At 40.9% G+C, this 20,136-nt stretch overlaps 1 protein-coding gene across 8 annotated transcripts in view; it reads left to right on the top strand.

Moving 5' to 3' along the window:
• Window positions 1-20,136, top strand: part of VTI1A (vesicle transport through interaction with t-SNAREs 1A) — a 369,166-nt gene that overhangs the window by 248,541 nt on the left and 100,489 nt on the right. Inside the window, exon 9 of one of the 8 annotated variants that reach the window (XR_011462780.1) lies at window positions 17,859-17,966. The exons of 5 other annotated variants lie outside the window; for them this stretch is intronic. Coding sequence is in view for 2 of the 3 variants with exons in the window: in XM_070363701.1 (XP_070219802.1) it covers window positions 867-897 (31 nt within the window). In the remaining variant the exon portion in view is untranslated. 2 more of the 8 variants (XM_070363703.1, XM_070363701.1) reach the window with 2 other exon arrangements.

Below are 20,136 nucleotides of genomic sequence, written 5' to 3'. Positions count from 1 at the left end.
AACAAATGTATGGAACCCAGGGCAAAAGGCGAGGAGGAATTGGGACACTGGAATTGACACTTGTACGCTACTAATACTGTGTATAAAGTAGATAACTAATGAGAACCTACTGTAGAGAACGGGGAACTCTACCCCATGCTCTGTGGTGGCCTAAACGGGAAGGAAATCCAAAGAAGGGTGATATATGTATGCGTAGAGCTGACTCACTTTGCTGTATGGTAGAAACTAATACAACATTGTAAAGTAACTGTAGTCCAATAAAAAGTAATAATTAAAACAGAATCCTAGCTATAGCATGGTGCCCTAGATGGAGTAGTCACCCCAAGTCAGTGACCAGGTGGTTTATCAAGCCTCGGGATTAGTCTAATATGCCGGTGACTCTCCCAACACTGAACACTGTCTCAGCACACCAGGCATGTCTTCTAGTCTGCTTGTTGCCTTCCTACACAAGGAGCGTTACGCCAGTTTTTGCTTACTGTAGCAGAACACCACTAAGTTTATTGAAAACTACAGATGTAAATTCTTTGTAATGAAACCAAGACGGGGAAAAATAAGTCTAACTTTAGTTTTTTTTTCCCCCCTAAGTTTAATCATTTATTGTGTTCGGTTAAAACAACACAGAACTATTGCTTAGCAACACTGGATTAGGCAGAAAATAATTTAAGCTCCCAAATGAGAAACATTTGTAATCGAATATGCTCTAACACTTGCTTTACCACATGGCTTAACACCCTTTTGCTCACACATGGTTAAACACATGTTTGAACTGGTGTTTTAACACCCGTCTCACACATCTTTACGCCCTTTGTTCACATATGCTTAAACACATGCTCTGACACTCTCTGTGCTCTCACTGTTGAACACAGGCAGAGTATTGTCTTGGATCGCCTTTTCTAAAGTTTCATTGGTTCAGAGCGTTCAGCCAAAGACGCGTGTCCAGTAAAGTCACAGCTCTTTCTACAAGATGACGTCCACTGCTGTGTGCCTTCAGTCTGTCTGGAGCAGAGAATCCTCCCGGAGGTCACCGTGGCTACGGCCCTTCATATCTACCACACCCCCAAGTGATGGCCTTTTCGAGTATTTCAGCCCAAGTGTGTGACCTGTCACAAAAGTATTGGTTTTCACCCTGGCCTGTCTACTTGTATTTTTCCCAAACTACTACACTCTAAAGTCTTATTCAGAGACAAATGTGGAATTGAGCTGGGTTTTTTTTCTCTCTCTCTCTTACATCTTACTTGGCAACTTCAGCAAAGCTGAAAATATATGTACAGAAGTGTGGTATTTGTGTTACAGAAATCTGAATATAATTGGGAAAAGTGTGGCCTCGCCTTGCTCACCTGAGTCTGATTTCCGGGGTCCCCTCTTTTTGTTTCTGTGGCGTCTGCCATCCTCTCAGGCAAGGTGACTGCTTCCTCTTCACTTTGACCTGCTAGATGGTGCCATTGGTGGGTTCACAAAAGGTTGGCTCTTCTCCTAAGGGAATAGGATTCTATGCGTGACAGTGGTTTAGAGTGTGGTTTCTGAGCCAGACTGCTAGAGTTCAAATCAGCGCGTTTCCACATCTGAAAAATGGGAATAACAATACCTACTTTACTGAGCTGTTGTAAGGATTAAATGATACAGTGTTTATAAATCACTCAGTGTCCAGCATGTAAGAAGTGCCCCCAAATTACTATTTAATTACTCTTAATTCAAGTAAAATAAGTGACAATAACCTAAGTCTAAACAGTGCTCTGAGCTTCGCTGGTGGCTCAGTGGTAAAGAATCCACCTGCCAACGCAGGAGAGGCAGGTTCAATCCCAGGGTCGGGAAGATCCCCTTGAGAAGAAGGAAATGACAAGCCACCGCAGTATTCTTGCCTGGAAATTCCATGGACAGAGGAGCTTGGTGGACTGTAGTCAATGGGGTTGCAAAAAGTCCAACACAGCTTAGCAACTAAACAATAACCGCAACAACAAGCCCTGCCTGCAGGTTATAAACTCTGTTTTACCCATATCTTTCCACATCGCCATTGAGACGGATGTAAGCATATCCCCGTTCCACAGAGACGCAAACCAAGAACAAATACCTTAAGAACTCTGCCAGAAGTTGCATAGCCAGCAAGTGGTAAGCTTGGCTGTTGACTGCCAGTCCCTTATCTAAAAACAGCGTTTTCCCTACAATGTTACAAAACCAAATCCCGTTAGATGTACACAGAATTACCAGAAATATCTCTCCCCATCCCAGAGCTTACGGAGGAGGAAAGATATTGACGAATGAAAAGTAACTTCCATTTGCTGAGAAATATGAGTTATGAGTCAGCCTGTACTAGGCACTTTTTAGTAAATTGTCTCTCTTCATCTTTAGAGCAACCAATATGACAGCTGAGGAAACTAAGGTCTAAGAAGTGTAATGAACATACCCAGAGTCAGGAACTAATAAGTAACAGAACTAGAATTTGAACACAAGCCTAATTCCAAATAAAACCAATACTTTTTAGTCATTACTCATATTGGCTTTCAACCAACAACAATAAATGAGTTCACAGACAAATAACAGCTATAGTATAAGTCAATTTTGAATGAAGTATGTTCTTCCCTAATAATTCCTAATTATGCTGATTATGTGGGATTGTTTCTTTTTTTTAACATTATAGAATGGATAAACATAGCAAGAAATAAAAGTTATGGCTGCTGTATGAAAGCATCTGTAAATTAAATCCACATTTAGTCTGTACCCCCCACTTTGATGAAATGCAGGCCTGTCTAATCTTCATGGAACTGTTCCTTTATAGGTGCGTGCTAACTCGCTTTCAGTTCAGTTCAGTCGCTCAGTCATGTCCAACTCTTTGCGACCCCGTGAATCACAGCACGCCAGGCCTCCCTGTCCATCACCAACTCCCGGAGTTCACGCAAACTCATGTCTGTCAAGTCGGTGATGCCATCCAGCCATCTCATCCTCTGTCATCCCCTTCTCCTCCTGCCCCCAATCCCTCCCAGCAACAGAGTCTTTTCCAATGAGTCAACTCTTCACAAGAGGTGGCCAAAGTATTGGAGTTTCAGCTTTAGCATCAATCCTTCCAGTGAACACCCAGGACTGATCTCCTTTAGAATGGACTGGTTGAATCTCCTTGCAGTCCAAGGGACTCTCAAGAGTCTTCTCCAACACCACAGTTCAAAAGCATCAATTCTTCAGTGCTCAGCTTTCTTCACAGTCCAACTCTCACATCCATACATGACCACTGGAAAAACCATAGCCTTGACTAGACAGACCTTTGTTGGCAAAGTAATGTCTCTGCTTTTGAATATGCTATCTAGGTTGGTCATAACTTTCCTTCCAAGGAGTAAGTGTCCTTTAATTTCATGGCTGCAGTCACCATCTGCAGTGATTTTGGAGCCCCCAAAAATAAAATCTTCCACAGTTTCCCCATCTATTTCCCATGAAGTGATGGGACCAGATGCCATGATCTTAGTTTTCTGAATGTTCAGCTTTAAGCCAACTTTTTCACTCTCCTCTTTTACTTTCATCAAGAGGCTTTTTAGTTCCTCTTCACTTTCTGCTATAAGGGTGGTGTCATCTGCATATCTGAGGTTATTGATATTTCTCCCGGCAATCTTGATTCCAGCTTGTGCTTCTTCCAGACCAGCATTTCTCATGATGTACTCTGCATATAAGTTAAATAAGCAGGGTGACAATATACAGCCTTGACGTACTCCTTTTCTTACTTGGAACCAGTCTGTTATTCCACGTCCAGTTCTAACTGTTGCTTCCTGACCTGCATATAGGTTTCTCAAGAGCTTTAGTTGTGTCCAAGTCTTTGCGACTCTGTGGACTGTAGCCTGCCAGGCTCCTCTGTCCAAGGGATTCTCCAGGCAAGAACACTGGAAAGGTTACATTTCCTTCTCCAGGGGATTTTCCTGACCTAGGGATTGAACCCACCTCTCTTTATGTCTTCTGCATTGGCAGGTGGGTTCTTTACCACTGGTGCAACCTAGGAAGCCCTTTTACAGGTAACTTGTGCTAACAGTTATCTGAACAAAAGAATAATTTAAATTCTATGGATTTTTTAAAATTCTATGGTCTAAAGGAATTTCATTGGATGGTAAATTATTTGAAAATAAACTCTACTTCATTGACTGGATTCTTGTTGTTGTTCGGTTGCTAAGTCATGTCCGACTCTTTCCAACCCCATGGACTGCAGCATGCCAGGCTTCCCTGTCCTTCACTATCTCCAGGGTTTGTGCAAATTCATGTCCATTGAGTCAGTGATGCTATCTAACCATCTTATCCTCTGACGCCCCCTTCTTTTGCCTTCAATCTTTCCAAGCATCAGGGTCTTTTCCAGTGAGTCAGCTCTTCACATCAGGGGGCCAGAGTACTGGAGCTTCAGCTTCAACGTCAGTCCTTCCAGTGACTGGATCCTAGAAGGTCAGTGTTTAGGCAAAAAGAATGTCAGTGTTGGCATAAAGAATGCCAACCTTGAGTTTGGTGAATTGGAAGGGCAGTTTTCATAGTCACATGTTAATAAACTCAAGGTATCACTTTAAAGATGACTTAAAGGTGACTGCAATCCTTGAGCTAACTTTCCATGTTAAACTAGTTTGGACCCAGATGCAGAGACTAACGATCAGATCATTTAAACACAGAATAAGACCAGCCACGAATAGTAACACTTGGATGCCTGACTCATAGATGTGAGCAAGAATTAGTAATTACTTTGAATGGCTGAAAGATCCCAGAGGAAAATTTGGGAAACTCTTCATTCCCTTTTGCCCTGTACACAGAATTCTTAGTACAAATACCTGGCAACATCAAAATACAGGTGCAGATTTGGAATATCTAAAGCCTCACTTTGGTTTCTTTGTTTTTCAACTGAATCTCATTCTATTGAGGTTCAAGATCAAATACTTGCATTTTAATGTAACATTTGCCAAATTTCCAAACCTCTAAGCACAAAATCCTCAACCCTCCTTTCTTTGCTTGCCTGGAAATCTAGGTAGCACTGAGCCAAGAGTAGGAGTTATGAAGTGAGATTACACTTGATTAGGAACAAAAAAAGTCCTATGTCCAGAAATGCAGATGTGCACAGCAGTCCTAGGGGAATGTTGGTATTTGATCTCCTCGTCTTAAAGGTTCATGTTCCCAAGGTTAAGAGATGCAGAGAGCCAACTTTTATTTGTAACTAATGCTGAAATTACTCTGGAGATTCTAGAAGTATTACATTACAAATCACTCAGCTTTGGAAATCCTACAACTCGTGAGTTACAAATATCATTGTGTGAGAGAAAGGGGCAATAAGTGAAGGACAGCATTCATAAGCTTAATTTATACCATAGCAGCATGATCATGAATATGCTGTATGAGAGTTTTCTTCTCAGTGAGAAAAAGAAAAGAGAGCCTAGGAAGTCCATGAGTCAAGACCCAGCTAAAAAAACCAGGAAGTAAAGGCCTCCTTGTCTAGGGGAATCTGAGTGGGGGAGGGGGAGCCACAGTCAACGGGCTGCAATATCCTCCTTTTTCTAATATCTAACTTCATGACCTGGATCAGGTTGCTTATTTATTGAGTAAGGCTTCCATTTGCGTAAAAGGTAAAGTGTAGGTATTTACAAAATAATATGTTTTAACAAGCTTGGCACCAATGGCCATCTGTGAAAGAGATAACATATAACAGTTCGCCTCAAGAGGGGAACTTCAGTGGAACCAAATTCAGTATTAAAATCAAGAATAGTTAGAGACATTTATATATCACACAGTTGCCTGGGTGTTTGGTTTTTTTTTTTAACCTTAATAAACCGTTTTCCTGTAATAGGCACTTGGCATTATCTGGTGTTAACTAATTGGACTTCCTTTTTGGCTTGACCTTTCTTATTTTAAACTAGATGGTGATCTAGTTCTTTGTATTTTCAATGACTTTAAGCCCAATGACAAAGAAAAGATAGATAAATCTGTATCTTGGTTACAGGAGTAAATTATTATAGGCAAAATTATACCTGTTTCACTTTTCACCAATGGAATCTACTACTGGATGTGTGTGTGTGTGTATGTTTCACTGTGAGGTTAATCTGCCCTTGCCATGAAACATTTTAATAATTAAATCCACTTAAGTCATCACACTTTGAGAAACATTTTTAGAGTGATTCTAAGGCATGACCTTAAAAAGAGAGCTAGAATTTGGAATATAGTGCATAATTTATATAATTTTTGGCTTACCCGGTGGCACTAGTGGTAAAGAATCCACCTGCCAGTACAGGAGACACAAGAGACATGGGTTCAGTCCCTAAGTCAGGGAGATCCCCTGGAGGAGAGCGTGGCAACCCACTCCAGTATTCTCACCTGGACAATACCATGGACAGAGGATCCTGGCAGGCTACAGTCTATGGGGTCACAAAGTGTCAGACACGACTGAGCAACTGAGCACATACATACACATATATAACTGATGTACAACAAGTAAATGTATGATAGATTTTAAGTGAACAGAATATACATAATATTTCAGAAATGAAACACCCCACACATATCACCTACCTTACACTAATAAATGCAAATTCAGGTTGTACCATCTGAACAGCTACTACTTCACTCATCCTCACTAATGATATTTTTCAGATCTTGGATTTTGATAGATGCACTGTGGAATGTAGAAATAATCATCATTTAGGTAACTGAAAAGGAGCTTGCCAAAACTGATATAATGAATGTTATTTAAGATGTTCTGTCAAAATCCTTTCCAATTAGTGTTGAGGTCTTGAAGGGCCAGACTTGGCTTTTTATTAATATGTTCAGTTTATTAATGTATTTTTGATATATGCATAGCGTGACTATCTAAAACATCTCATGATATTGCATAATTATGGTGCTTTTAATTTGTTGTACCCAAGTTTATTCTCCAGTCTTATTTAAAATTCAAAATTACTTCATAGTTTCATAACTAATAACTCATTAGGAAGCTGTGCCAGGTACTTAAGGTTACCTCTAAGACAATGCATATTTAACAATAAACTAGAGAAGTTCTTGACTACTTGACTGTCATTGACCAGTTTAAATATTTAAAGTTATCATCTGACCCTTTGTCTAACCACTTTTAGAAAATGAAACGGTTTGTGTATAAAACATAGAAAAGGGAAGTCCTTTCACAGTCTTTTCTAAAATGAAGAAAACTAGCTATCAGTAATCAAAAACTTAGATAACACTTACATATGTGTATGTGTGTGTATATATATATATGTATATGTATATGATACCATGCTGACCATGTATTATTTTTAGATTAAAGGACCCATTGTTTCTTTTTCTTTTTTCTTGTTATTTTTTGATAAGACATAGACATTTAAGCATGTCCTTCTACTGTGATCGGATTCAGATTTGTTGTCAGTCACCTTAATAATTTTGCATTCCTATCTGTCTCTCTGTTATATCTTAAAAAAGACAGCATTTGACTTGTCTCTGTTCCCCTCCAAATGATGAGAAATTGAGCATAGTTAAAAATGATAACGGTTCAACTCCTTGCTTATTGAGGTGTGTCCTATCTACATTATTTAGACCTTGTCTCGAAATCTAATAGGTAGCTGAATGATAATTAAAAATAATCCAGCATAATGCTTTGCTTATAGTGGTGTGATTTAACTAATGTTTATTCAGTATCTGTGTGATAAAAATAGTTCTAGGTTCAGTAGGGACGCAAATCTGGGTGATGTGGAAGATACTTCATATAAGTCAATGAGGTAATCAAGGTCTCTCTTCTGATGCTGTCTTGTTTAGCATTCTTAGATTCAGGAGGACAGCCCTTCTATCTAATTTAAATGAAAAGAGATTTGTTACAGTGTGTATAGAGTCCTTGGGGAAAATGGTAAAATTCTTTTAAATGCTTCAGGCCAGCAGAAGAGACCAATCAGACTCTCCTGGGACTGCTCACTGCTGCAGTCTTACACCAAGTGGCACCCAGGCTTTAGGAACCCAATTCCATAGTCCCTTCCAGAACTTTCCCAGAAGAACCAAATGCAACCCCCTTCCCTACACACACACACTCTTAGAGAAGTGCCTGTTAGTTCCCATGCAAGTTCCTCGTTGTTCCCATCCCATTGCCAAGTCTTGCACAGGCATCTGCCTTGCAGAACCTAGGCAATGTCTGAAAACTGGTTGCAAGAGAATCTCGAAAATGTAGTTCTTAGGTTTCTAGCCTTCATAGTCAAAGAAAGCGGTTAGAAGGGATCCGAAAGTGTATGGAATGAGCCAGATGTAGTTCTTAGGTTTCTAGCCTTCACAGTCATAGAAAGCTGTTAGAAGGGATCTGAAAGTGTATGGAATGAACCAGTGCTCAGTACCCCTCAGGCATGTTCTGAAATAGTGATTCTCCAGCTGTGTTCCAAGGAATCCTAAAATTTTGCTTATGTACCTGAAGGTTGCCAAGGAGGAAGAGAAGACTAGATAGGCAGGACTCCTATCTAGAGCAGCTCCAGAGTAATCTGGTCATCTGTTGGGGATTTCTATAGTCCTTTGAAAAAAGTTTTTTCTGAAAAAATAAGGTTTTCCCCCCGCCCAAGTTTTGAAACTGCTGCTGCCCCCAAATACAGGCAGACCTCAGAGATAATGTAGGTTTGATTCTAGACCACCACAATAAAGAGACTCACGTGAATTTTTTGGTTTCCCAGTGCATATAAAAATTATGTTTACACTATTCTGTAGTCTCTTCAGTGTGCATTAGCATCATGTCTTTAAAAAAATGTACATACATAATTTAAAAATGCTTTATTGCTTAAACTTGCTAACCATCATCTGAGCCTTCAGCAAGTCATAATGGTAACCGCAAAGATCACTAATCGCAGTTCTCCTTAACAAATATAAAAATAATGAAAAAGCTTGAAATATCACAGGAATTGCCAAAATGGGACACAGACATGAATGAAGTGAGTAAATGCTGTTGGAAAATGGTACCAATAGACTTTTTTGCCACAAATCTTCAAATTGTAAAAAAAAGACAGTATCTGTGAAGCCCCCAGATGAGGTCTACCTGTATGCCTCAGTCTTCTGTCTACTGCTTTTCCTGTTAGGCAGGGCATCACAAATATAGTCTAGCATTTCTTTCCATCACAGTTCTATTTAACAGACCACCCGCACTTTCTTAGACAGTGAAAGTGAAATTGAAAGCCTCTCCGTTGTGTCCGACTCTTTGTGACCCCATGGTCTATACAGTCCATGGAATGCTCCAGTCCAGAATACTGGAGTGGGTAGCCTTTCCCTTCTCCAGGGGATCTTCCCAACCCAGGGATCAAACCCAGGTCTCCCGCATTGCAGGCAGATTCTTTACCAGCTAAGCCACCAGGGAAGCCCTTCTTAGACAATATTTGAAAATAATTACAAATTACACTCTTTTCTCCCGTGTCTCATTAGGAGAAGGGCTGCTCACAGGCCCATTCATATTAGGGTTTTTAATGTGAATTCACCACCGCCTGAGAACATCTCAGAACATCTCAGCGGTGGAGGGCTATTCAGTCCGCATAGCCGTAGGGATGAAGAGACTGGACACTTTTAATTACTCCTCGGCTACTTTGTCTCATTGACTTCAAAAACAAAATTAGCAGTAATAGGAGACAGTGGTTCCATGGGTTAAATTAATCAACGTGTGCTAATTAAAGAACCGTTGAGCCTCTGCCATTCCTGCCTGTTTTAGCTGGTAGAGAGCTCTTAGTCAGTCTTCCCAACTCTGGTCTCTGTACTTTGAATATTTTGTCATTCGAATTGAAGGGAGACAATCTCTGGCTTAAATGGAAGAGAGACAGAGCTATTCACATATATTGGCCTTCATGAAGGGATTTTTTAAATCATCTTTTTCTTTTTTTTAACAGTACATTCCTGTTGGTTATCTCTTTTAAATATAGCAGTATGTGCATGTCAGACCCAAACTTGGAAGCGTTTCTCTCTCCTGTTTCCCTCCAGGACATCACCCCAACCCCATACTGCTGATACATTCGGCTTTTTTCCCTCTAAACTATAACTGTTTGCTTTACAACTGGTAAGCCCTAAAGAAACCTGGACTTTTGATACCAAGCCCCTGCTTCTCCGTCTTTCCTGGGTTTTCAGAATAGCCTAACTTCACCTCTGCTTTCATGCAGCATCCATACCCAAACCCTGTCTGCCGTCCCAGAAGCATAAGCTGCTGCTGCTGCTGCTGCTAAGTCACTTCAGTCGTGTCCGACTCTGTGCGACCCCACAGACTCCCCCGTCCCTGGGATTCTCCAGGCAAGAACACTGGAGTGGGTTGCCATTTCCTTCTCCAACAGACCAGCCGCCTAGCATTTCTTTAAAGCGTCAGAAATTTTTATTCCTGTACACAAGGCGCTGTTTGCTCTGTTGTTCTCACTTGCTTAAAATAGACTTCAGAAGATTTTGGTTTTGTTCTTTCCTATATTTTCTTATATTTAAAAAACGGTGAGTTTATTGAAGTATTTGTAATACAAAAACAGAGAAGAACCTACATATTTTTAAAATATTAATTTTAAAATATTTAAAATATTAATTTCATATTTATTGTTGCATGTCCTGACACTTCCAAAAGGTATAAAGGACATATAAAATAAAACTCATTGTCTACTGTACCATTGCTAACATTCGAGAATGGATTCTCCCTGCCTTTTTTGTGTATATTTTTGGTAGTATTGTTTAGTCACTCAGTTGTGTCCAACTCTTTGCAACCCAGTGGACAATAGCCCACCAGGCTCCTCTGTCCATGGGATTTTCCCAGGCAGGAATACTGGAGTGGGTTGCCATTTTCCTTCTCCAGGGGATCTTCCCAACCCAGGGATTGAACCCACATATCTTGCATTAGCAGGCAGGTTCTTTACACTGAGCCACCTGGGAAGCCCATACATATTTTGCCTACAAACAATTGAATATATTATTGGCATTTTAAGTTTCTGAAACCCATCTGTGGTTTACTGTTACTCCAAATAAAAAATGTTGTCGTCCTCATTTGGTAGATGCTGTATTTTAACATAAAGAATATAAAATCTGCCAGAATTACTTGTCTCAGATTTAGCTTATAAACGTGTGTTTGGTTCACATTTTTGCCTTTTCATTTTTTCTACTGTCGGCTGTAAAACATCAGGTCAGAATTAGCTGCTGTAGTACTGGCTGCACTTTATTAAGTGTATGAAGGAATTTTTCTACTCTGTTCCCAGCACAGTTTATTTAGGTAAAAGGTTAGTAACATTCTTTGCCCCAAAGAAAGTTTTTTTTTTCTTTCTTGCCCATGAAGACAGTTCTTCAAGAGGTTAAACATGAAGAACCATTCTCTCTCATATAAACAGATCTATCCTTCCACTGTTTTAAGCTGGGTTTATAAGATACATAATCTCACATACAAATTAAAATAGTTCTATAGTGTGCGTGTAGGGTATGTGTCTTACTTTGGGTTTGCCAACATACAAAAGAATCTAGAAACGTTTGTATTTTTTGAAAGACTGGGCCTCTGCCATACTCTGATATGCAAAATCCATAGTTTATGCTTGGATGTATTTAAATAAATCGAATAACAGGTCTAGGTAAACAGGTTACATTGATTACGAGAGTGAATGTGAGCTTGAGAATACTTGTGTTAATGCCTCATTTTTTTTCAAGTAAGACCCTGTGCATTCCTTACAGAGAGGACTATTTTCCTGAAAGTGATAAAAATGCAAACACTCATCTCTAATGTTTTATGTCATGTCAACTACCTCTTTGATAGGATTCTTTGTTTTGGTTATTTTCCTTACCAGTGATAAGATAAGATCTAAAGGATGTATTCTGCATACTGATCGAAGCATTCCACAGTACTTTTGCCAGAAAAGTCCCTGAATATTCCAAGTAAGAATTAAAGAAAAATTTTGCATGACATGGCATATTTAAAATATTTCCACTATTCAGTGGCCTAGTTTTTGATGGTCGAATGCACTAATAAGTGCTATTCATCATATTTATACAAAAATTATGTTGTGTGTGTGTATGTGTGTATATATATAAGTATGTATTCATTTTGTAGCCTTTCCCAGTTAGCAGTTTAATGTTTCTTACACAGTTTCTCTCATGGAAATGCAAAGAGCAATTCTGAGTTTGTGGGTAGAAATCCAGAGCTAGCAAGTGTGTGCTGTCCCCATGGGTATCCCTGGTGGCTCAGATGGTAAAAAAAAAAAATCTGCTGGCAATGCAGGAGACCCGGCTTCAATCCCTGGGTCAGGAAGATCCCCTGGAGGAGGGAATGAATACCCACTCCAGTATTCTTGCCTGGAGAATCCCATGGACAGAGGAGCCTGGCAGGCTATAGTCCATGGGGTCACAAAAAGTCAGACACAACTGAACAATAACACAACTTTCACTTTCATGGTTTCTAAACTATGGGCTTGTTGGCCCTCAAATTTCTCTAGTAAGTTTTATTTGAAATTAACCTTGGAGGAGGGGAGCAGACAGGTAGATGAGAGGATCCCCATCATTCCTGATCAGACCGTATACATCTCATATATGACTCTTGAAAACACTGGACACAGATACCTACACGTAGAAAGTGCTCTGTAACTATAGGCCCATGAGAATTTTTAACCCCTGACCTCAAGCTGCCAATTCTCCTGCAGTTAACGTCCTTAAGTTTTATTTATTTAGTGATATTGTGAAGTAAGTTTGGAAATCGCTGGTGGCTTATATAAAAGCATGGACTGACCTATCTTAGTTATGTCGTTAAGCAATACCTGAAGAGAGAAGTCAGTTCCAAGTTGAGGTTCACTCTCAGCTCATGCCGTTGCCTGTTGGTTATTTTTTCCAGATCAGCAAGACTCTTACCTTGAAGAGTCTTGAGCCCTCCACCTGAGCTCTGTTTCCAGAACTTTCCTCAGCTTTGTTAGTCTGTCCCTTGTTGTTCTTCTCTGTGTATGAAAACGGTGACCTTGGTTTTGGAATAATATTACACTGTAAATCAAATTCTGCCTCAAAAGAACTCTTCCACAATTTTCTGCATTCCTGAACAGGTTACCAAATGTCACAATTCAGTAAGGCCAATTATTAGATTTTCATTTAATGGGCAGTTTTAATGTTCTCAGAGAATCTGAATAGTAATAGCGTTTTAAACTACTGCATTCCATTTAAAGACTCACAACGAGTTCTTCTCTCTTTGAGTGTACCTTGTTATATTTTTGGGTATCATTTAAATTCAGGCTCCCAATCTGTAGGAAAAATCAATGAGTTAATGAATAACCTCATTTTTAAAACTTTTCAAATATTTTATCCTAATTATAAGGCATATCTAGTGACATTAATTTGATGAAATCCCAAATCATCAGATTGTGCAGAATAGCCCTTACCAAGGAGTAATTTAAGGCATTTTCAGTTTAACAAATGTACTGGTTTTTAGGACCAGATCATGGCTTTGCTTACTGTGAGAAAAACTTCCTACTGTTAAGGTTTGAGGTCCATGTCAGTATAGGTCAAACTTTGTGCTTTTTTTAATCTCATAGTTATGTTTGTTTACCATGTTTTATTTAACCTGTTAAATGGGAAGCTTTCCTGCTATAAATAATAATCACCCCTGATGTATAGAGCAAATTCTTCTTGGTAAATCGCTCCCACGTGCACTGTCCACCAGTTTAGTGAGCTTCAAGGTTACTGTCGGGCCCTACAGTGAGTAAACGGCCAAGCCAAGTCCAAGACCAGTGACCATCCACGCACAACTGGTGTGCTTCGTATAAACCACATCATATCCTGTGGGGAATAAGCCAGCAAAGTGATGGCTGTTTAAGTCAGTTATTCTCTGCCGTGTTGTTCGCGGCTCATAGGCTGTCCTCTGGGACAGCAACAGAAAATGCATTCTCTGTAGAGATCGAGCCTACAGTTTGTGAGAAACCCACACAGTAGGCGTCATCTCAGTCCTTCCTACTATCCAGACGCCTATGTGGTTCTCTGTTTTAATCCCTGTCCCTCTTTATCCTCATCAATTCTGTGTCCATTCTCCAGCTGAAGATATTTCTGATATTTACTCTCATGGAAGTAGAAATCACTTATAAGCCTCAGTTGATCAATCCTCCCAGCTGCCCGGTAAGATAAGTCTAGAGTAGGTAACACAAGCCCCTCACTACTCCTTCAACATTTGAATGAGTCACCGAATTAGTAACCAAACCTAAATCTCCTAGTTAGGCTGCTTCTCTGTTCTTGACCTACCACCAGCCAGAAAGTGGTGGGTATTATGTTATATTCAGCTGGTCAGTCAGTAACTTAAATGTATTCTTGCATATTTCCTTTGATGGGACCAATACAGAAGCAACATGTATCTTTGGTAAAAGCTCACAGACTGTGGAGTTACAAAAATCAAAGTCTTTCTGGAAATGTTCATCTTCTTAATAATTCATCTGCTAGACCCACAAAAGGACTCAATATCTGTGGACTAAATTATATAAATCCAGCCAAAGGTAATAATCCAAAGGGGAAGAAAAGAAAAAGAATAAATGGGGGGAGAGGAGAAACTGAGTAGAGAGGCACTTCCCCTCCTAAAGAAGCTGTGCTTCGTGCAACACTTGGCCTATAAAGAAAGTCTGGCATCAGGACAGACTTGCCCCACCCCAGGTTTCCACTCATATTTCACTTCCACCCCTCTACCGCCCCAAACATGAACCAATTTGCTTCTGCTGCTGACGGAGGCTGGTGTTGGGTCAGGGCATCATGACTGCATAGCATCTCATTGTGCTGCATGCAGATTTAATGGATTCAGACCATCAGGATGTGCTCTCCTGTTCTGGTTTTTAAATTTGGAGTGACAGATGTTGAGCACCTGTAAACTTGAGTGGAGCAAAAGGTGCACCTAAGGTGAAGAGGCCTCTACAACCAGACCCAGATTGCGAGGTACACCCTCTAGTCAACTCAGGAGTTCCACTGAACGCCTATCTCCTGTTCCTGATATAGGACCCATGTCCTACCTCCAGGAGCCTCTTTCCATGTTTCCCTGTCTACCTGACCTCACCTGGAACGGCCCCCACTGCACATCCCATTCTTAACCTCTGGGTTTGGAGGCTGGGCTCCTGGTCCACATGGATGGCCCCTTCCTCTCAAGCCCCTTTCTCTGTCTCACCACTGTGCGGCACTGGCCAGCCCAGTAGAAAATTAGTACTCACTCGCTACATAAGCCTCTTAGGAATCCAGAAACCAGGACTTTCCTCCTCAGCCTCAGAACTGGAGAACCTTGCGTATGATTTCTTCGTCATTATTGTCATGATTGCTGTTGTCATCATAATTGCCATTTTTTTGAAGAGCACCGAAATGCTAAGTGCTGTATAATCATTATCTCATTTCATTTCACCCTCAGAGCAAACCTGTAAGGGAGGCATTATTATTTTCTTTTACAGATGAGGAAACTGAGGCTTAGCAAAGTTCAGTCACTTGCTCAAAGTCATACAACTATCAAGTCTCAGCCAGGATTGCAGCCAGTCACGTCCATCAGCCTTACGAGCTCAGCTCTCCTTGTCCGAAACCTGATACCAGCTGGGTTCTCATCCTGCAGTCAGCCTCCAAAGAACCCAAGTAACTACATGTGGTCAAAGTGAAACCTCTGTTTACAGATCAGACTATGCTTCTGTTAGCGTGTTTCATTTAGAGTATCAATGGTGCTTTCAGTGATAAGCTAAGAGTTTTAAGAAAATACCTAAGCCTATTTACCATCTCCTTTCACCTTAAATGGGGGGGGAAATGCTACAGTAGCCTCGAACAACTCATATTCATATGCCAAAGTTGGCATAGGAAGTGATTTCCCAAGAGGTTGCTACCCTAAGACCAGAGGCAAAAATGGCAGAAAAAGTCTTTGGCGCTCTCCACGTCCCTTGGTGCCCAACTCTTTCCCTCCATTCCTCCCACCCCAGCACTTTTGGTCACTTCTGATGGTCTGATTCTCCTCACTGTGACCCCACCTGGTTCAATCTGTCCCATAAATGTAATCCCCAGTGAAAACGGCCCATGAGAGACAGTCTCCTGGAAGAGCCCTCTGAGGAAGGGAAATCACACAAGACTTCATCCTGGGACATGACCAAGTTTTATAGGAGTAGAAATGGAAACTGTTAATACTGTGATTTTTTTTTTTCTGGTTACACAGGTGGCATGTGGACTCCCAGATCCCCAACCAGGGATCAAACCTATGCCCCCTGCATTGGGAACATGGAGTTTTAACCACTAGACCACTAGTGACAGTTAATATTATTACTATTAATAATAATAATAGTTATTATTATTACTCTGGACTTTTACCTCTGCTTCAACAGCCCCCTGTTTTTCATGCTCTGTTGGATCTCTGACCAAATTCCTCGTCATTCTGTGTCTTTCCCCTGCTTCACTTGTCTTCATAGAACATATCACTGCCTGGAATTGCATTATATACTTCTTGGTTTATTAGCATCTCTTTACATCTATAGAAAGTAAGCTCCATGAGAGCAGGAACTTTGCTTTGCTTGCTGCTGTAACCCTAGCATCTGCAAGAGGGTTTGGCACATAGTAGCTGCTGAATAAATATTTATCAAATGAAAGGATCAGCCCCTTTTCATGCATCTTCTGAGTAGGGCAGCTTTTACTTTTTAGCCCAGTTTTTGTCCAAAAGAACAAATTTAAGTAGCCATGAAACTTGTGATTTTGCTGTAATTATTGCTTGAGAGGAGGTGAATTTTTTTTCTTTAAAAGGCCAATTTCAACTTGACATACAGAAAACAGTTAAGTAAAATACTAGCTTAGGTGGGGCTCAGGTGCAGTAAAGTCAGGAAAATGGTATCTGAGTGTCGGGCAAACACTATGAGATCAGAAAACACTGATCTAACAAAATTCACTGTTATATCAGTGGATATCCTTCACATGAGTAAAAAATTGTATTGATCCACACAATTCATGTGAGCCAGCTTCTTCAGCCTCACGTCATGTGCACTGTGTACACGGTTCTCTTAGAATTATCTTTGATGTTGGGAATTATAAGTAATGTGCATAAAATTAAATCCAAACCACATCCCCATTTGAGTCTAAATGCTTACTCTTTTAAGATGTGCCTGTGACTTTAAAGTTTTAAAGATGTACCTGTGATTTTAAAGGATTAAACCCCAGGCATGTATTTTTTTTTTTAATAATTTTTTTTTAACCTTTTGGGTTCCATGATACCTGGTAATTTAGCATGTAATGATGGGGTAGGATCAAGAATATTCAAGAATAAATTGTACCATATTGTTAGTTCTCCCTAATCTTACAAAAATGAATAACTGCAAATTACTGTATTTTTAATTTCCTTTGAAAGTGAAAAGTGAAAGTCACCCAGTCCTATCTGACTCTTTGCAACCCCATGGACTATACAGTTCATGGAATTCTCCAGGCGCCAGAATACTGGAGTGGGTAACCTTTCCCTTCTCCAGGGGATCTTTCCAACCCGGGGATCAAACCCAGGTCTCCCACATTGCAGGTGGATTCTTTACCAGCTGAGCCACAATGTCTCTTGAATCTCACAACAAAAAAAAAGAAGGTATATATACTAATGGCTAATTTCAATGCTAAAAGGGCAGGGAGGGCTTGGCAGATACTTCCCAAGTAAACCAAATTAGCCTACCTATCATCATGATTCTTTTTTAAAACACAGCATTTTATGGAAAATGTTTTCCATATGTTTTCGTGGTTCCAGGTTTCAGGGAGCTTCTGTGTGAAAATCTTTGCAAATGAAATTATAAAATTAGGACTAATGGATTGAGATTGGGTAGATGATTGGACAGGGGGACATAAATAGTGGGGCTGAAACTCTCTTGTAAATAAAAAATATTGGTTTCCATATTTTAAGAAAAAAATCTCATGCTCTCCGTCTAGACCCCTAGACCTGTAGTCGGTGAGTCTGTGAACTTCTGTTTCCCTGCCAGATACTTGTTCCTGGCTGGAAGACACTTTGTGATATTTGTTTGATGACACACACCTGCTGGGTAGATGAAAAGCTCCTGCTCCTGAGGATGACCCACTTCAAGGGCACAGTAAGCTTCTGAGAACTTTGTCAGGTTGTCCTTAAATCATTTGAGCCCATCTTGATATCACCTGTTGAACATATCTAAGTGCGTTTGCAGGCTTGTTGGAGGCAGAGTCGCTAACCCCAGGGAAGAGATTTCAGAGTCAATAATGGCTTTGTGAGTGTCCTGAGACAGGGAAGACACACTGCTTGACCCAACCCGCCTCTGGCATGTGAAGTGTGGCTCTCGGCAGTCAGGATGGGATTGGCCCAGGCACCTGGCTCCGTGGAGTGGACCATCCGGAAGGGGGGATCTTAGAGGAATCCATGTAAGTGTGGTCCAAGGTACAGAGATGGGCCAGATGGGAGAAGGAGGGAGAATGAGGGTCCAAGGTGAGCGAAAGGACCGTGAGAGAAATTCGGATGAAGTGTTTCCCTGGGAGTTCACGGCACAGAGAGAGATATCCCGTTGAGATTAGGGAAGAGTATAGGATGTTTCAAAACCATTTGGTGACAATGTCACCAAATACATTCTTTGAAGCCAAATTGGCTTTACACATTCATCTCCGCATACATTTATTGAGCACCAGCTACTGTGACAAGGCAGGCCTTAGGCAGTACAAGATACAAATCTAAGTTATTAATATCTATCTCTTAGCATGGTGAAAAAACATACCTACACAGGAGTATAATTGTAAGTTTAAATAGGACAGTAGAGGTACACAAGGAATTCTTTGCTCTGTCGGGCTTCCTGGAGTTGGCGATGCCTGGCCTGAATTCTACAGAGTGAGTGCAAGTTAACCAAAGAAGAGAAAAGAGACTTGGAGGAATTAAAACGATATGTTGTGCTCAGAAACAACAAGCTTTCTCGTTTTACTGAATACTGAAAAAGGCAAAGCAGGATCAGTGGGTACCTTGAAGGGCCTAGAACTTCCTTCCCATCTCACCAGCCCCTTGCCACCACTGCCTGAGTAAGTGGACAGCCCTTGCCACACAAATGCAGCTTCAGAGCAAGTTCCCTCCTGCCCCTTGCTGCCCTAAGCGCCTCTGTATGGAAAATCCAGAAATTCCATGAAAGGGGGTCATGGACCTACTTCTGAGAAGCTTAAGCTCCGAATCATGAGTGAGTTGGGATATTACTTGATTTAGAGTTAGTTACTTTTATCTGCGTTGTCAAGAGGTAATGATTTGAAATCCTTGGCTCCAAATGCCCTATGCCTTCGGTATTATTTGTGATATGAGTCTCCTTTCAGGTCTCTTGCCCTCCTCTTCTGGTTGTATTGCTGTGTAATGAACCAAAATGTAATGGCTTAGAATAACAATCATCATCTCTCAAGATTTCTGTGGGTCAGGATTTGAGGAGCAGCCTGGCTGGTTGTTCTGGCTCAGTGTCTCCCATGAGGTTGTCTTCAGATGGAGCCTGTAGCTGAAATAGTTGGAAAGAGAGGATGGAGGAGTAGCTAGAGACTGGCTAGGACTTCCTCCTGTTATCTCTTTACCAATCTGGAGGTTTTTCCACGTAGACTGTCTACATAAGCTAGTCTGGGCTTCTTTACAGCATGGCAGCCTCAGGCTTGCCACCTCAGACCCCCCAAAATGAGTTTAAGAGCAAGGCTGCATGACCTTTAATACCCCTGGTCTAGGAAGGTGGCTCAGTGGTAAGGAATCTCCCTGCCAGTTCAGGAGACACAGGAGACATGGATTTGATCCCTGGTTTGGGAAATCCTCTGGAGGAAGATATGGCAACCCACTCCAGTATCTTTGCCTGGAAAATTCCATGGACAAAGGAGCCTGGCAAGCTACAGTCCAGGGGGTCTCAAAGAGTTGGACACGACTGAATGATTGAGCATCACTCACTCAGGAAGTCACACAGTGTCACCCTGCTGCATTTTATTCCTCCAGACAGTCACAAGGGCCCACCACGTTCCCATGGGAAGGGAAGTAGACCCCCACCCCTTGATGCAGGAGCGGCGTGGTTGGGGAAAATCAGTGAGATGGAAGTATTTTGTAGCCAATGTTAGAAAATATGATGTGCCACACACCCTTCAAAACATTTCCTTCTGCTCATGCAATCCTTTAAATTACTTAAATATTATCAATAATTTACTTGTCATGCTATTACCCAAAAGCTTTCTTGTTCCCTTTCCACACCAAGATCGAAGGCTTCAGTGCACACACACAAACCAAAATACTTCCAT

Source organism: Bos mutus, chromosome 26, assembly GCF_027580195.1.
Source record: "Bos mutus isolate GX-2022 chromosome 26, NWIPB_WYAK_1.1, whole genome shotgun sequence".
NCBI classification, from domain to species: domain Eukaryota; kingdom Metazoa; phylum Chordata; class Mammalia; order Artiodactyla; family Bovidae; genus Bos; species Bos mutus.
Note: the sequence above shows the minus strand (reverse complement) of the source record. Positions and strands in the feature narration are given on the sequence as shown.